Source organism: Tinamus guttatus, unplaced genomic scaffold (assembly GCF_059628265.1).
Source record: "Tinamus guttatus ecotype Peru unplaced genomic scaffold, ASM5962826v1 Tinamus_guttatus_pri_ptg000354l, whole genome shotgun sequence".
In the NCBI taxonomy this organism is placed as follows: domain Eukaryota; kingdom Metazoa; phylum Chordata; class Aves; order Tinamiformes; family Tinamidae; genus Tinamus; species Tinamus guttatus.
In genome coordinates this window covers 1-19,435 of record NW_028288888.1, presented here as the reverse complement: position 1 = coordinate 19,435, position 19,435 = coordinate 1, and the positions used below count along the sequence as shown (strand labels likewise).

Sequence of the window (19,435 nt, the reverse complement as noted above, 5' to 3'; positions counted from 1 at the left end):
GCTGGCAGAAGTCGAGGGTTCTGAGGGAGCTGGCGGAAGTGCTCAACAAGCCGCTCTCTGTCATCTATCAGCAGTCCTGGTCAACAGGGGAGGCCCCAGACGACTGGAGACTTGCCAGTGTGACACCCATCTACGAGAAGGGTTGGATGGAGGATCCAGGGAACTACAGGCCTGTCAGCCTGAGCCTAAGGGAGAAGGTTATGGAGCAGATCATCTTGAGGGCGATCACACATCATGTGCGGGACAACCAGGGGATCAGGCCCCGCCAACATGGCTTCATGAAACGCAGGTCCTGCCTGACCAACCTGAGCTCCTTCTATGACCGTGTGACCCGCCTAGTGGATGAGGGAAAGGCTGTGGATGTGGTCTACTTAGCCTTCAGTAAGGCTTTGGACACCATCTCCCACTGCCTTCTCCTGGAGAAGCTGGCAGCTCACGGCTTAGACAGGTGGACTCTTCGCTGGGTGAAGAACTGGCTGGAAGGCCAGGTCCAGGGAGTGGGGGTGAATGGGGTTAAATCCAGCTGGCGACCGGTCACGGGCGGTGTTCCCCAGGGATCAGTGTTGGGGCTGCTCCCCTCTCATATCTTTATTGACAATCTGGCTGAGGGGCTTGAGTGCCCCCTCAGCAAATTTGCAGATGACAACAAACTGGGAGGAAGAGTTGAGCTGCTTCAGGGTAGGAAGGCTCTGCAGAGGGATCTGGGAAAGCTGCATCAATGGGCTGAGACCAACTGTATGAGGCTCCACAAGGCCAAGTGCCGGGACCTGCACTTCAGTCACAACCACCCCATGCAGCACTACGGGCTTGGGGCAGGGTGGCTGGAGAGCTGCACGGCAGAAAAGGATCTGGGGGTGCTGGTCGAGAGCCAGCTGAACACGAGCCAGTAGTGTGCCCAGGTGGCCAAGGGCCTCCTGGCTGGTATCAGGAACAGTGGAGCCAGCAGGAACAGGGAAGGGATCATCCCCCTGCACTCGGTGCTGGTGAGGCCGCCCCTCGAATACTGTGTTCAGCTTTGGGCCCCTCACTACAAGAAGGATGTGGAGGTGCTGGAGCGTGTCCAAAGGAGGGCAGCGAAGCTGGTGAAAGGGCTGGAGCACAGACCTTACGAGGAGCCGCTGAGGGAGCTGGGGCTATTTAGTCTGGAGAAGAGGAGGCTCAGGGAAGACCTTATCGCTCTCTACGAATACCTGACAGGAGGGTGAAGTGAGGCAGGGCTCGATCTCTTCTCCTGAAGAGCTACTGAAAATAGGACAAGAGGAAATGGCCTCGAGTTGTGCCGGGGGCGGTTCCGGTTAGATATTAGGAAGAATTTCTACATGGAAAGAGTGGTGAAGCATTGGAACAGGCTGCCCAGGGAAGTGGTGGAGTCACCGTCCCTGGCAGTGTTCAAGAAACGTGTAGATGAGGGACATGGTTTAGGAGGCAGGGTGCTGATGGGTTTATGGTTGGACTTGATGATCTTGAAGGTCTTTTCCAACCATAATGATTCAATGATTGATGGTGAAAAAAGCTATGTGGAAATAAAATATTTAGTACTACACTATCACAGCATTAGATGCTGCCCAATTAAATAAGAGAAGTAATAGTTCAGACCTCAGTGCGACTTCATCATTTTACATATACACAACTTAAATGAAGCATTTTTTTTGTTTGGCTTCACTACTTAAACTTCAATAAAATCATTCTCACCTCTCAAATATAGGTACATACCTTCCTACACAACATTTAAATCAACAAGGGGAAAAACAAACAAAAAAAAAGATTAAAAAAACAAGAAAAAAAATCAGGAACTAACTTCATGGAACAAATATAGTAATTTTTGGAAGAGAAATTTTTCATATACTTTCATCATAATCGAAAAACAATGCTGAAAGCTGCTTACCACTTCTGTTGACGTTTCTGCATGTTCAGAAGTAACGTGTTCTTGAAGAGATGTTTCCGTATAACCCATCTTTCCACAATAAGGACAAGTAAAAGACTGTGGCTGCTCTACAGAGAAAGCTTCTCCACCGTAGTACAAATCTGGAAAAGATGATGTTTTAGGAGGGGGCTGTTTTCAAGCAGCATAGTCTATTATTTTATTTATATAGCCTGTGTATATATACACATATGTGCATGTAATCAAATTAATTCATTCAATATTTAGTCAAAGTAAGATTTTTAATTCTACACAAAGGGCATATGCTGATATTAAAGAAATTTTTCAATGACTCAATTGCCAAAAGAATAGACAGACTACACATCATTTTCACTAGCAAATAACATAACTTTCTAATATTCAGTAAGCACAAACGTTGATGGTGCTGCTGAACCTTCACTTTTCCTCCATTCTTATTTTTGCCATAGGTGACTTTGTACCAAAAATAACATTACTGTAGATGCACTATCCTCTCAATCCTACTCGCAGCCTAACTAGATTAGAAGGGGTAATTTAAAATGCCTCAGTGACGCCAGCACTCCATATGGTGATACTAGTTGAATCAGTGTTTAATAATAAAGGGAAGTTTTAAAAAGAAGTCTTAAACTCTAGGAGTCTGTTCAATGAAGCAAAAGGAGTTTGAGATCTGTTATGTACCAACACTTCTCCAGCACTTCTTGACTATTTAAATAGCAGCCTTCCCTATGCTGCTAATTCAGCAATTAACATGAGTCAAACCAATCATGAAATAAGGCTAAAAAAAGTCAGTTTCCTTCCCCCTCCCCCCCCCAATAAGGATTATGAAACAAGATTTCTCACTTGAGCATCAAGACAAAAATGTATTTTTCTTCAACAAATTTTAAATTCTTTTGCTGCCATTTTTATTACTTGGACTTATTGATAAATAACTGATAGGCATTTACTCCAAATTGCAAGTGTTCTGTTATATATAGGGGCAAATTTCAGAAAATATAAAAACTTGTGCTTTGCACCACAAGGCAATATCTATCCATCTAACTCATGTTAAGGATACATTCTTCTGCAAGCACAAGTAGCAATTTTCCAAGATTTTTCATATTTTCTGCTATTGACCTGTCTTTGAGACAAGACTAGGAAGAGCAGAATAATAGTTATTTCTATAGCCAGATAGAAGACATTACCTTGGCTAGAGAGACTCATTCTTGAAATATAGCTTACCTATAGAATTTTGCCAAGAGCACTGTACATTTAACCACAGAGAAAAAAGAAAGAAAGAAAAAAAAACACAGTATTTGAGCTATAACTGGATATTCTGAGGATTAATACTCTAAAACCAATGCATCGAACCATATTTACAACTTAGAAGTAAGTAGAGTTAAAGATATAGAATCAATGTAATTCCAAGGATGCAATAAGCTCCAGAACAAAGAGTTTATGTTCACTAAGTTCCTGTTTCTGTTATTCAGGAAACTGTTTCCAGAGAGCTTCAGCACAGGATGACAAGAGAAGGGTGTGTCTTTATTGGACAAGGTTAAAGGAAAAAAAGCCATAGTTGACAGAAAGCCTTGCCAAAAAGGAAACACTGCCATACAAATTGACCATTTTAGCCTGTCCCATCAAATTCTCTCATACTAAAGCTTAAGTTATCATTCCAAATCTAGTCTTGGTTACTCCTAACAAAAAGAAAGTACTACAGACCAAACCATCCAAAAGAGAAAAGTTCCCCTGCCTATTAAATCATAATCCAGCAAAGTAGCATTTGAGGTTTTCTAAGTTTTCTTTATAATGAAGTACAGGCAGAAGAGTACCAACTTTTTGGATGAAGAGGCTGGAACTGCAAATTCATATATGATAGGACCACACAGACTGAAAGGCAGCAATCTTCATCAGAAGAGATGCCCAAAAGATGCCTCCCCAAAACTTAAATCATTTATACAGTACTAACAGAAACAAAAGTCTGGAATCATTATTAGAGGGAATTTTCCAAAGGCCCATGTAAAACATTTACCAAGACTCAATACTTGAATGCACCTGAACCACTCAACATATAGAAGATAAGCATTTCCACATCAAGGTGGTGAACAATAGCATCCAACAGAAGAAAGTCTGAATCAAATTTAATTTACTTGTACGCACCAAATACTTTTTAGAAAGCTTCCAATTTTGATGTTGCCAAAAACACCACAGTATGTTTAAATAAATAAAAACATCATTGTTTCAAGTGAGCAAAGCAAAAACAACCTAAATGAGGGACATTTTTAAGATGTCATTGATGTCTAAAAAATGGATGAGCAATACAGGTGCACCTTTTGTCAGGGGAAAAAGGCATTTGAAAGGTCAAGGATCCAACATACTTGTCAAGTGAAATACACAACTGTAAAATGCTGCAATGAAGATGTATGACCTCCATTAGACATGAAATGGAATTTATCTACTGATAAAGAAAATTATTACAGAAGTTGCTACAGTATACATCAAAAAGGAAGGTCTTGAAAGCATTCACAAAATCATTCCTACAGTGGCATTCTGCAAAGGCAATGCAGTACAAGACTAAACCATAATTCTCACTTCTCCACAGTCCTACAAATATAAGAAAGTGGAAACTTTTATAAAGGTTTTAGGTGCAAAGATAAATAAAAAGATCAAACTTCTGATGAGATGAATTGATAAAAGTACCTAATTTAACTGCTTTTACTTTAAAATAGGACATGCAAATACGATACTATCATTTAAAGCTTAGTATTTCAGCAAGGACTCATGCAAAATATTCTGCAGTCCTATAGGAATTGTTAAATGTCAAACATATCATGAGCTAATGATAGTTCATTTAGTTGCTCATTTGATTTCCCTCAAGCTTTGGTATAACCCTCCAGACAAAAAAAATATCCATTTGTTGGTATTATTATAATTTTTTTTAAAAAAAGGAAAAAACAAAACAAAAATAGAACACACACTCCAGCATATTGCATAATCTTAGGAAGATTTTCTTATAGTTATTTTTATAATTTTGGTTTGTTAGATCTATTATCTAGACAAAAACAACCACACATACACAACTAAATCATTAGGTGGTCTATATACCTCTAACCTATGGATCTCACCTCATTTCAAAACCAGAAATGTTTCCAAGGAGAGAGCTACCCACCCCAACTTTTCAGATGAACCAATGTCACAGAGTGAAATGTCCAAGGACAGTGGAAAACCAATTAGCATGTGTTTAAAATCTCCCCCTTAGTGACCTTAGTTCTGCACAGATGTAAAAAATTCCAAGAGTACACATTGTCTTACCACAGAGGATGGAAATTTGACAAGTGCTATCAAATCATATGCTTCCAGCTTTTTTGAAGGGTCTGAAACAAACCAATTATCAGTTTAATTAATATATATATATATATATATGTGTGTATATATCCACTGTGTTCCTTCCAGCCTCTTGGTTATACTGATGTCCATTCTTCCTATTCATGCTTCCTCCTACTCCTTTCCTATAGCTCACAGTAAGCTTGTGTTCACATGTCAAATAACTATGCGTTTCCCTGGAAAAAGAAAAAAATTAAAAATTCACCCATTGACAGTGAAACAACTTGCTAACCAGTCCAGATGTTTTTCATTCAGAAGCTGATACCCTCACCATCTTTTTTGTCCTCATCCTTAACCTCTCCACTTTTCCTTACCAAAGTATTGTCCCATAGACCTTTGATAATCTGAAATAAAGGGGCCAAGATATTTTTTGTTTAAAGTATCAAAAAATAAATATGCTTGGTCATCAAGTAACCATATCATGAATCTTCATTTTTCTGTCCAATTGAAGAGCATATACTGGCTATTTTTCTACCTGTTTTGTCTTTACAAGGACATCAAGAATTCTCAGAAAACATACAGTATAACATCTTTAAAGGCCCACTTGCTAAGGTCATGGTTACTAGGGGAAGGCATTGGGGGGGGGGGGGAATGAACAGGTGCCTCCAAGGCTGCAGAAGGGAGACAGCCTACAGTTGTATTCCTGTTTCTACTTATAGCTATAATATCATTCTGATGGGACTGGTTCATGACCAAAGAACTATCCCTTCTGGCCACAAAGAAATCTTTGAGATACTGGGTTTTAGCCTCTTCCAACTTATTTCCTACACAAAAGTTCTGACCCCTAGCTCTTCAGACTCCTTTTCGGTAGACCTGTAACACCCTGTTTTCAGAAGAGCTAGGAAGAAAGATAGCGTTGTTTAGTAATTCTTTAGCAAAAACAGCTGCTTGACCAATTAGAAGAAAAACCTTGGAAAGGAAGCAATGGATGGATGCAGTTCCCCATATTTTCACCTCAGACTAAAGTATATCACTCAAGGAAAAGTTTCCCTAGTGGCTTACAGAGGAAGAGCACTAAGATAATGCTAAAAGCATGAGAACACTCTCTAAAGAGAGCTCAATAGCATACAAAGTAAGACTTCAAGTCTAATAGTATTTCCTAAAACACAAATAAAAAAACATAATTACTTAAGGCCTCTCACATTTGACAATCCCTGCCCAAAGTTATTCAGCTTCATCAACCACATGGAGCTAGCACATTCTGAATGAGAGCCAGGAGGTTAGCAACTAGAAAGAAAAAAATATACTAGAGTTCCTCAGACAAAACTAGTATTTAAAGGAGCTGATTCAGGACTAAATGTTGTAGCCATTTGTCCTTGTATACTGAGGAGGCATATTATTTTAAGAGGGTACACAGAAGACAGAAATTTTAATATCACTTTTCTTATTTTATACAAGTGAAATTTCATTTCATTTAAATGTATGCAGATAAAACTAAAAATAATGATATCATACAAGCAATAAGATAAATTCACACTATTATTTCAACTAAAAGCTTGAAGAAATTGAATGCTGACAAGGCTACTTCTTTATTTTTTGAAGATACTTTTCTAACACTAATCAAGAAGCTTCATTAATTAGAACCTTTGAATCAAATCTGGTTGCAAGCAACAATTCTGAATTCTGCAAACATCCCTCTTGGGTTTTATCTTCTTTCATTTAGTTTTATACTGCAGATCTTTCCCTTCAGGATGTTTTCTTTTAATCTGCTTATACATCCTTGCTTGGTGATTTTTAGTTTCACTAGAACAGCTAACCCAACAATTCTGAAACAAGTTGTTTAGACTAACTCCAGCATTAATTATAAATTTTCCTTATCTCCTCAACTCTCCCTTAAAGTCACACGAGCTCCTTACTTATCAAGTACCCTTTAAAAAGTTACTGCACTTTCTATAGACATGTTGACTTAAAAAACAAAACAAAAAAATTAACATATTCTGTTATATTTTACATTCCATCCAGGATTGTAATAGCAAGGCATAAATATTTTAAGATTGAGGTCATAACCTTCCCTAAAGCCTAAGCAGAAGGACATTTATAAACATCCTGTATTTCACTCTGCTGCATAAATTTACAAGTTGACTTTTACTTTGGTGTTTTCTGCCATTCATCTTTGCTGTGGTTTATAATTCAGTGATGTGCTCTTTCTTTTCATATTGTTCCAGGGATTTAATCAAAGTAAAACTCTTGTTTAAGAGCTGTGTGTCAGCATTTTCTTCTCCTCTTATTAATACTGGTTCTGAGGAAGCAGTGTTTAAATATCAAAACACATGAAAATAATACAAAAACCTTTTTTATTTTAATAATTATTCTTACTTAAAGAAGCTATAGAGGCAAAAATATCTCCCATACTTCAAAATGATTTGGAAGTAACCCTAAAAGTCCTTTGGATCAGCACTTCTCCCTAGTTCACTGCAAAGTTGCTTCCATCTTCTTGACTGGATTCTTCATACAGATTTAAAAATTCTGTAACACCCTAATCCAAAGGCATGTTTGCTTAGAGACTTTCAAATAAAAATATTCAAGTTTCCAGTAACAAAATGTTTTATAGATGCACGAAGCATTCACCACCTTGGTTGCTAGGACTTCTAAAGAGATAAAAGATTTAAAATAAAATTTAGAGGTTGGGGTGTGACAGATGTGCTCCTTCCCCAGCTCAACCTGACTTCTCATACATAGCCCTATTCAGGTGTTAACTACCACATTATCTGATGCTGGTAGTTGCCTCCCTGATTTCTTCCCCCACCCAGACGATGGCTCCATCCTGATGGGGAGATAAGGCTAACTGTGAGTACACCAGCCAACAGTCATTTCTGAATTGAAAGAATGACTATCAATCAATCATCTTATCCCATAAATACGGAGACAGCCCAAGAGCCCATTGAGCTCTCCTTGCATGGCAGTGGGCTGCACGCCAGGATCTCCCCTTGAGCAGGGATGCCTCTCAAGGATACTCCTCGAGGTTAAGAGATCCTTCCCACTACAGATTCGTGGTAAGTGACTAGAGCGCGCTTTTCTCTTTCTGAACTTGTAAACTTTACTTTGTAACTGTGCACAAATCCCTTAGACATAAACCATTGACCAGGTCTGGGACTAGGACTGGATCCAGCCGCACCCAGACTCCTCTCAGAAGGAGTTTGGAAAGCAAGGGGGTCCAGTCTGAACCTCGTGACCCAACGGGAGGGTGTCCTTGATAATTCTGTGTGTATCTTGAACCTCCATGCAGTAACTAATAAGTGACCTTGCCACAGAATCTCATGAAACCATTGTCATTACCAATAAAACCTATTCCTATTTCTTTCCCACGAGTGAAGTGCATTGTGTCACTCACCTCCACCACCACTCATTCCGTGACATGGGGCCAGACTCTTCAGTGGTGGCCAGAGATAGGACAAGAGGCAATGGCCACAAACTGAACCCCAGGAAGTTCCACCTCCATGTGAGGAAGAACTTCTTTCCTGTGAGGGTGACAGAGCCCTGGATCACGCTGCCCAGAGAGGCTGTGGAATCTCCTTCCCTGGAGATCTTCAAACTCGCCTGGATGCCACCCTGTGCCACGTGCTCTGGGTCTCCATGCGGGAGCAGGGGGATTGGACTAGATGATCTCTAGAGGTGCCTTCCAACCTCAACCATTCTGGGAATCTATGAAAATTTCCTATTGTATTACATTAAAACTTTTAGCATTTAATACTAACTTATAGCTCCACAGCAAGCATACATTAGTCCTATTTCCCCTATGAATCACATACATATGTTTGACAACACTGCTGTTTAACCCCATCTGTAATATATGTGAATATATTTTTACTTTTTTAATCAAAAAGTTTTTAAAACTAAAATTCCTAAGACCTCAACTTTTAAGAGATTATTATATTTTAAAAGAGATGAAAATTTAAAGAACAATATGGTTCACTAAAAACATTTTTTAATAAAATGTTAGTTTTGTGGGCTTAGAACAGGCATAAAAAGAAAGAAGCATCCAATGTCAGCAACATCTTAATGCAAAAGTTTGTTCAGGAGAATTACACCACCAGTGTTATAAACGCGTATTGGAGATGGAAATTTCTGTGATCTGTAGAGTCATAACAATCTCCCAGGGGAAGCAGAGGCCAGACCTTGAGAAAGAAGATGTTTGCCTGTCTGGGCTGAGCAATAAGGAGCACGGAGGCAGCTGCTCAGGGTGGTTCACAGGCAGCCCCCTCCGAAAACCTGTTGAAGACAGCCGCTCGGCAGGGCTTGTAGCCAACTTAACTGCAGACGTCCTCCAAACTAGCTTTGGAGGTCAAACACCCGGAAATGAGGAAGAAGAGGAGGAAGGCAGGACCCTCGAATTGAGGGCTGGGACCCCCGACTGTTATCCGCACCTGCGCACCCAGGCGGGAGAGTTGCACAGCTGAAGGAAGAGTTTGTCCGCCCCCCGGGCTGCCTCCTGGGTTGTACTGACCCTACCTGCCAGGATGCACCGGGCATAAAAGTGGACGGGGGGGGGGGGGGGGGGGGGGGGACTCCAAACTCTGAGGCCTGCGCTGTCTCCACGGGAGCCAGTCAGCAGCTCTCTCTCTCTGGTCTGCCAGCTCGAGAGGATGTTCGGGCCCAGATCGGCAGGTATCACCTCGTGAGTAGTTATCCATACTTTGCTTCTTTTATGTGCTTTCATCTGAATAAACGCTCCATGTAGTCACCTCGTTCTGGTGTGATTACTGCTGAATCCCGAGCCCATTCGGAACAACATGATGTGACAGAAATGATATTTGAGAAGGGAGACGATATCAATATTGAAGTGTTTTTGCAGTCATAAAGAATTTCAAACAAGTCCCAAATGGACTACTTGCTAGCCCTTTACACTGTTCTTCCACATTCAGTACAGCTTACAACCCCTGCTGCATTAACATGCCCAGATGTAATCAGAGAATAACATCCCCCCTAACTCTCACCACAGTTTCTCTTCATCACCATGGCACATTCTGGTACAGCATTTTGGAGGAAAGTGTATGTGCATGCATAGATTTGCTATGCCTTTTGAATTGGAAGTTAATTTAGAAGGAATCATTTTTATCAGAAATAATAGTCTGATAATGTGCTGTGTGCTAAAACACCTTACCTAAAAGCATAAAATAATTTTTATATGCTAGAACCAAAGAGAAAACAAGTCTTTTATCAGACAGACACGCTATTTTTGGAAAAAAAAAAAAAAAAAAAACTTAATAAGCAATGAAACAAAAACACAAAAACATGTATTATGTTTGTAACTATTGCAAATAGCTATAATATCAGTTAAATTATTACTTACCAAAGTCTACTCTTGTTAGTATGCACTGCATTGGATGGTCAGTTGTATGCCTTGTTGTTGTTGCACCACTTTCATAACAAGTTGCACACAAATCGTAATCGTAGCAAATTAAACACTTGTATCTGCGACCTCGAAAATTTCCTTTTAAACATGCATCACAGCTGACACCTGCGAACAAATTGAATTGCTTGTAAGCAACATTAATTTCCCTGTGGTTTAATAATAGAGATTTCTTGCTATTCCCCCCAACAATCAAAAAGTCAGCCAAGAAGCTTTTATGCAGTTGATATGTAACATGACCCAAATTTAAAGCATATTTATATCTTTTTAAAAAGGCAATAGTCATCCAAAAAGAAAGTGTTGAACACAAAGTAAAATAAAAAAAAAATACAGTAAAGTACTCAAAATGATCATTTTATTAGGCTATAAAATCTAGATAATTTTTCCCCTGTTCTGAAGTTTTGTTCAAAACACTCTGAAATTAAACAGTACAGCAGTCGATCTGGAACTTTTACTTGAGAGTAGAAAAACTAAACAATTCACAAAGCCACACACAATCAACAACTTGACCCGCAATCTCCCTCCCATCCATTTTTTTGTGTGTTTTTTTTTTATATATGTTCTAATATTTCAATTCTGAAAAAAATGCCACAACCATTCTTGAAATTGTATCTGGTGGTAAAAATTAAGTTCTTTTTTGAAGTACAGAAGAAAATTAAGATGCATTCAAAGCTATATTACATCAGCTCTCCAGCTTTCTCCTTTTTGGAATTCAATCTCTGATTGCAAATCAGTCACAGTGCCTGTGTCAAAAAAAGGCTTCGTAATTTCTAAAGTTTGGGCCATTTGCACTGAACTTTCTGTTGTTAATTTAGATAAGCACAGGGGAAGCATCATCATCAAGGCCCATGAAAATTTACTACTGCAACTGAAGGAAGTTAAGGGCCTTCATGAAAATAACTAGTGTATACAATACATGAATTTTTGATCAACATCCTCTTTCACCATCAATTTAAGCATGCTTTTCATACTTCACTGCAAGTACAGAAAGCTACATAGAAACAAAGTCACTGGAAGAAAGCAATGACGTTAATCTTCTAATCATCCCCTTGAAGCCAAGAAAGTCTCAAAACTGCATGTCCCAAGCTTTTTATGATTGCTTCCTAACTATAAATTCTATGATAAGAATTTAACATAAAAATCCAGTATTAGCACAATCCACCCCTAGTAATAGCAATATCAGTTCCAGAGGGCAACATTACTTTTTTATCCTTCAGTGCAATAGAGAAGGAAAATTTCAAACAAACTATTAAATTGAGAAATTAAAATTAAAACCTTGGTTTAGGAGTTAAACCCATATTTAAATACCCAAATCCCCCACTGAAATTGGCAAGACCTTATCATATCACTTAGTCATATCACTTAGTGTTTATTTTTCCCCCTTCCTGCCCCCCCGCCAAAAAAGGCCTCATAAATTCATCTTTGCTACTTTTTTTCACTGAAGTTGCTGACCAAATGAGTCTTTTCCCACCTCATTCCTGCTACCACAGCAATCATTCTCCTTCTTATGAAATTTTAGTATGTTGATCAATTTTCCCTATTTTAATCTCTACACTATGTTAATTAATTGAAAGTTTAGAAGTTTGCCTCTTAAAAAAAGTTTGCCCGTTAAAAAAAAAAAAAAAGATAACAGAATGCCAACTTAAACCAGACACACACATATTTATCACGTTTTGAGGAAAAAATGGAAAGGAACAAAAGGAAAGAAACAAAAGAGTTAACAATGCAAGACAAGAATTTAGAGATTCTGTACACAATGTTATTTATTTTTATATAATTCTGTAAATGTCATTCGCTTCTTCAAAGATTTTAAAATTAATTCCTATACAGTGAGAACTGTTCTCCTCCATCTATTTTAGAATGACCTTATGAAAACGATCACAGAAGAGAAATCATCCCATTTATTTTAAAATTAAGTTTTCACCTTAAAGGATAGTGAGAAGGCTTTTTCAGTTTTTCTACTTTCAATTATCAATACACAAATACACACATAAAATGATAAACATTTACACCAACACACCCTCTCCTCACAATAAGGATAACTGAGGCTATAAAGTCAAGACTGTGCTTTCTTTTTAATGCACTGATATTCCACTAGAGGGAAGCATTATGCTAAAAGCCTAAGGAGTTTTGATTCATTCACTGTTTCTCCTAAAGGCATCTTCAAAGGCATTTCCTCTCAGTAATATCACCCTCCCAATTTCTACAGGTAAGCTTCAATTGTTTCTAGATAGGCTCCAAACTGTATGATGTATTATATCTACACGAAGTTGGTAACGTGGCAGCACAGGAATTGGCATTATGCATGTTCTTATTTAGCATTTCTGTTAATCTGGAAACCAGCAAACAACACATATATTCTATGAACAAAAATATGAACAAAAAACAGTAACAAGGGCAAGAAAATATTACTAGCGGCAGAGCTAAATCCTGCACTCAATGGCAAAAATATTCATTTAGTAGCATGAGATCAAGGTCCTGAGGTTTTTAAGTGTGAAAAGGACAACAAAAAAAATAATCTTGGGAGAACACAGGGTGGGGGGGAGAACCACCTGAGAATTAATTCTATAGCTGGGAGAAACATGGAAAGAAGGAACACAGAAAATCCTAAGTATAGACAAATCAAATAAAGAACTGCTACTTCTCTGTTGAGTCCTGCAAAGCTTAGAGGTTGTCTTATTAAAAAAAAAAAAAAAAAAAAAAACTTTTAAGATTTTAAAAAATTTTGTCAAAACAAAGCAAGAAATACATATAAAAGAATGAGGGAAAAAAAAGGAGAAAGCAAACAATGGGAACAAGTGATTAGGTTTTAGAGAACTAAGTAGCATGGCTTAGTTGAGCACACAGTCAAACTGCCTTCACCCTAAGTCAAACTTCATAGACTTGACCAAACTTTTTCTTTCAGCCACTGATTGTAATGAGTTGTACTATGTGTTGGGCAACTTTCCTTATAAACTCACATCTTTGCACAAGGCTGGGTGGAAATTAGCTATTCTATTTAGGTACACTCCATTAGGAGTTACTGAATCAGGTAGCCTGACAGAGTCAAGGCTGTTGCAGCTCCATTCTCCCAGGTCCAGCCAGTAGCAAGGCTGAGCATGTATTTTTAGTAGGCACACATACACAAAATACATATACACATGGCCAGCCATGCATATCAACAGGCAAAGTCATACGCAGATGAGGAAGAACAATCCATCCTCATGAGCAGAAAGTTGAGCAAAAGTGGCAGAAGACCTGCATGGATGAACAAGGAACTCCTGGCAAAACTCTAAACATAAGGAAGTATGGAGGTCCTGCACCTGGGCTTGAATAACCCGATGCACCAATACAGGCTGAGCACCAACTGTCTAGAAAGAAAGCAAATTTACAGAAAAAGACCTGGAGGTCCCGGTGAACAAGTTGAACAGGAGGCAGAAATGTACTTTTGCAGTAAAGGCAAACAACTGCATAATGATCTGTGTTAGTAAGAGTGCAACCAGTGGATTGAAAGAAGAGATTCTTCCCCTTTACTCAGCACTCACCTGGAGCGCTGAGTTCAATTCTGAGCTCCTCAGTACAAGATAGACGTGGACATACTGAAGTGAGTACAGTGAAGGGCCAAGATGGTCAGAGCTGGAGCGCATAATGTACTAAAAGAGGTTGAATGAGATTTGTTATCCTGGAGAAGACTCAGGGGACTCCTTACTGATGTCTGAAACTACCTAGTAATGGGATGTAGAGGAGATGGAGCCAGTCTCTTCTCAGAGGTGCACAGTGAGAGACAAAGGGCACAAGCTGCAACATGGGAAATTCTGAGAGGAGGAATTTTTTCCCTATAAGGACTATCAAATGTTAGAACAGAGGCTCAGAGAGGTTGAGACTTCCATCCTTGAAAGCATTCAAACCTTGACTGGACATGGCCATGAACAACCTGCTCTAGTAGCCCCTACTTTGAGGTAGAGGTTGGACCAGACAGCTCCAGACATCCCTTCTTACCCAAGTTATTCTGTGATTCCATCAACTGTGCTTTATAGGTCTGCAATGACTTTTGAAGTCTATAAGGGTATATGTAAAGCTGTATTATCATTTGTTTTTGCTTCAATCAATGTTTTCAAGTACTGTTAGTGATGTTTAGGCACTTTACTATGAGAAATAAGCCTGATAACATAAAAGGGATTTAAGACTAAAGAGAAATAATATTTTGGATACTTCAGGTGCAGGTTAATAAGAGTGTGTGTGTGTGGGGGGGGGGGAAGCTTTGCATTGTGAAGCCAACAGGATGACCACACTCATGAGACTAAGAAAGAGCCCAAATAGATGATTTGCTGAGACCAACTGTATGAGGCTCCACAAGGCCAAGTGCCGGGACCTGCACTTCAGTCACAACCACTCCATGCAGCACTACGGGCTTGGGGCAGGGTGGCTGGAGAGCTGCATGGCAGAAAAGGATCTGGGGGTGCTGGTCGAGAGCCAGCTGAACACGAGCCAGCAGTGTGCCCAGGTGGCCAAGGGCCTCCTGGCTGGTATCAGGAACAGTGGAGCCAGCAGGAGCAGGGAAGGGATCATCCCCCTGCACTCGGTGCTGGTGAGGCCGCCCCTCGAATACTGTGTTCAGCTTTGGGCCCCTCACTACAAGAAGGATGTGGAGGTGCTGGAGCGTGTCCAAAGGAGGGCAGCGAAGCTGGTGAAAGGGCTGGAGCACAGACCTTACGAGGAGCCGCTGAGGGAGCTGGGGCTATTTAGTCTGGAGAAGAGGAGGCTCAGGGAAGACCTTATCGCTCTCTACGAATACCTGACAGGAGGGTGAAGTGAGGCAAGGCTCGATCTCTTCTCCTGAAGAGCTACTGAAAATAGGACAAGAGGAAATGGCCTCGAGTTGTGCCGGGGGCGGTTCCGGTTAGATATTAGGAAGAATTTCTACATGGAAAGAGTGGTGAAGCATTGGAACAGGCTGCCCAGGGAAGTGGTGGAGTCACCGTCCCTGGCAGTGTTCAAGAAACGTGTAGATGAGGGACATAGTTTAGGAGGCAGGGTGCTGATGGGTTTATGGTTGGACTTGATGATCTTGAAGGTCTTTTCCAACCATAATGATTCTATGATATGTGGCATAGCAGGCAAATGGTTGGGTCATACATTTGTGGAAAGCACAGAAGTACAAGCCAAAAACTAAGAAGCATATGCAGTGGTAAGTGTGAAAGAATGGGGGTAGGAGTTGGGAAGAGGAATGGAACAAGTTTAAAGCTTGACTAAGGCAGGCGTGACAGTTCTTGATTCCTTTTTATAATAAAGGACAGAATAGGTCCTATATTAAAGACACCACTTTCCTAATAATTTTTTTCCTTGTAAGCAGTTGTAGTTTCTATGGGTCTGTTATCTCACTGAAAACAGATTCTCTGTAACAGGAGCAGTTATGGTTTCCTTTGAGCAGGAGCAGTTGTGAAGACAATCTCCTGTAAGCTGCATTTCTAGTGCAGGAAAGTGTTTGAGAATTCCTCTGGGTAGAATAATGCTAATATTTAAATGATTCAGTGTAGGGTTTTACATTCTATTATGATTTTTTCCAGTACATTCATTCTTATTTTGCAAGTGTTTATCTCTCAGAGGGTTAAGAGAAAACAAATATGAGGTTGGAATGCTATTGAAAATGATAATTTCAAAAAGCTATGAAGAGCTAGAAATTTACTTGTGTTTGTTTCTGTAAGCCTAGCTGGTGATGTTAGCTACAGCTGTCTGCTTTACAGGAGGTGTTGCTGATATTGAATGAATAGCATAAGAGAAATGGTTCTTTCCCTCTCAGTCTTTTTCTTGGTTTATTCTCCTGAAATAAAATGGCTGTTTTTCAAGACCACTTTGTGCAAGTGAGATTTTAAGTCTCAGCTCTCATGAGGCACACACAACTCTAAATCAAGGGTTCTGTTCAAAAGCACATTAGTGAAAATGTTGAGACACTTGCTGGGAAAAAAACTTTTCTATTTTACCTCCAGGTCTGAGGTTGGCTGGTCTGTACTTGTCCACTTGCCAGTTTACTGCCTATATTATGTCTTAACTCAGCTCTGTATTTGAAGAGGAGTTGCCACACAACCCATCTTAAACTTTTCCAAAGTAAGTAAGAGGTACCCTAGAGGTGCAAAGGAAACTGAATATTTCAGACACCAGGCTACGAGAGTGTAGGTTTTGTGATTAAACGTTAATTTCTGTAAAGAAAGGAGCATCAGATGAATGCAATAACTTAAAGCCAGAGATTCCTGGCTGGACTGATTGTTCTTTGATAGCCTGGGAATATCCATGGGCAGGGTATGAGACCATCAGAGAAGACAACAAAACAGGTTTTTCCCAATTGCCATGCAGACTCTGGGTGGGAGAGAGTACTGCCTAAAGATGTATGGAACTCAGGGGATGGAGAAAAAAAAAATTGGGGATTGTGCAATACTTACAATGGGGTGTTAGGGAAAGGACCAAAGGTGGAAAATGTACAGATCAAGGTGGATCAGGAGGAACAAGCAGGGGTGGGGAATGATAAGGAGACATGCAACATGCAAACAGGTTGCTGGTCAGTCTAGCCCTGCCCTGTGCTCAAGCACCAGTCTGCCCCATCTGGCTAAAATTCCTTTCTAAATATTTTTCCTCCTGGTTGAGGGGACTCTATCTCTCTTCAGCGTGGAGGTCTAAGTGGCAGCCACTAAAGAAGGGGCCACAGGGTTGTAGGAAAGGGGAGCAAAATCAGGCAATTAGTGCTGTTTGTATGAGGCTACTGTATTTGTCACAGAAATGGTCTGAGTTGAAGGACCTCTAGAGAGATCATCTAGTCCAACTCCCCTGCTCCAGCAAGGACACCCAGAGCGCGGGGCACAGGGTGGCATCCAGGCAGGTTGGAAGATCTCCAGAGAAGAAGATTCCACAGCCTCTGCGGGCAGCCTGGTCCAGGGTTCCGTCATCCTCACAGGAAAGAAGTTCTTCCTCATGTGGAGATGGAACTGCCTGGGTTTCAGTTTGTGCCCATTACCCATTGTTCTGTCACAGGGCACCACTGAGAAGAGTATGCCCCCCTTCTCTTGGAGTATGCCCCCCTTCTCTTGATGCCCTCCCTTCAGATATTTAAGCATGATTTCCACTTGGTGAAGCCATACTGATGACTCCTGATCACCTTCTTATCCCTCACATGCCTAGAGATGGTCTCCAGGATGAGCTGCTCCATCACCTTTCCAGGGATGGAGGTGAGGCTGACTGTCCCAGAGTTTCCTGGTCCTCCTGCTTGCCCTTTTTGAAGACTGGAGGGATGCTGGCTTTCTCCCAGTCCTCAGGCACCTCTCCTGTTCTCCATGACCTTTCAAAAGTGATGAAGAGTGGCCTAACAATGGTGTCGACCAGCTCCCTCAGCACTCATGGGCACATCCATCAGGGTCCAAGGACTTGTGTATCTGCAATTGCCTGAAGTGGTCCCTAACTGTCTTTCTCTACTGTGGCCAATGCCTTCACTCCCACAGATTCTGTCACTATGCTCAGGGACCTGAAAAGCCAGACCTTACCAGTGAACACAAGAGAGGTATGAAATGGCAAAGGCCCTAATGTAGCAGCTGTAATGTTGTCCACAGTATATTTTACAGCAATAGCTTGAGCTTTTTGAAGTTAAAGCTTACAGATAACAGGTCTTTTCTTCTGTACCATTTGCAAAGACCTTTGAATGGCCACAGGTAGAAAACAAAATTATTCCCAATCCTATTGTTTGCATGCAACTTCTCTAAACTTAACTGCTAAATACCTTCTGGCTCAAATTCTATACAAGCCTAATCATTCAAAGGTATTGCCTCTATTTGACTGGAAGAAACTAAAGCTGCATAAGCTTTTAAAACTGCAACGACTGAGATCCCAAAGTGCTTAGTGTCACAAAAAAGAATGCAGGTGGCATCTTGTAGTCATCCTACATAGTTAACAGTTGCATTGTCTTCAAAAGCATAAATTTATGAAAGAAATATTTGCGAGAAGGGAAAATGGGTTTGGAGCAAGTTTAACATGAAATGCAGTGCAAGCATCATGAACAAGTAGCCATTAGCTGCTGATCTGATACAGTTGTTCAGAAAACATCCTTCGCATTAACTCTCCAAGTTCTATATTCCAACCAATTATGGCCCCAATTTTTAAATACCTGCTAGAACAGTTGTATCAACAGTTCTATCAGACATGAGCTCCTTATTCAGCTTTCTGGTCACGCTGCATGACTTGTTCCTGCTTCCAGAACACCAGAAACAAAACAGTGACTAACCTCTGATACAAGGTGCCGATTACTGTAAAGCCATGATTTTCCAATACTTTATAGACTATAATGCTGTGAGAGAATTATATTATACAGTGTTAGACTCCCAAATCCTTCAAAATCATCACTTAAGTATGCTTTCTTTAATATTCCATCATAAGTTAGGCCTGACAAGTTGCGTCCTATAAGACCCCTGCCTGTTCCTAATAAAACTTCAGATAGCAGTCTGGAATAACACAGAAACACCACCCTATATCAGTCAAGTTAATAGCAGCAGGTCTTGCTAAGGGTCACAGCTACTCCAAGAACATCCTTTACTTATAAATCATTCTTCCATAACAAGGCTCCAAAGTCCTCTTTAAGCTCCTCATACCAGATATTCCTTATCCTTGAAGTCTTTTTTTTGTTGTTGTTGTTGTTGTTTTTTGTTTTGTTTAAAATACCATCAAGTCCTACCTACCAAACTATCTGGCAACTTGTAAGCCTTATTCTCTTTCCAGCATCTTGGTATACTTTACAGACCATTGTAAAGTATGAGCAAAAGCAAAAGAATGGAGGCAATGATCATAGAATCACAACTGCTTTGGACAGG

General features: G+C 40.2%; 1 protein-coding gene across 1 annotated transcript in view; it reads right to left on the bottom strand.

Annotated features, from left to right (window-relative positions):
- Nucleotides 1–10,714, bottom strand: part of LOC104570109 (E3 ubiquitin-protein ligase KCMF1) — a 31,036-nt gene extending 20,322 nt beyond the window's left edge. Inside the window, exons 1-2 of the mRNA XM_088529879.1 lie at nucleotides 10,551–10,714; nucleotides 1,886–2,025 (exon numbers count right to left, since the gene is read on the bottom strand). Coding sequence (XP_088386005.1) covers nucleotides 1,886–2,025; nucleotides 10,551–10,581 — 171 coding nt within the window. The 5' untranslated portion in view covers nucleotides 10,582–10,714. The remainder of the gene's footprint in view (nucleotides 1–1,885; nucleotides 2,026–10,550) is intronic.
- Between the last annotated feature and the right edge of the window lie 8,721 nt (nucleotides 10,715–19,435).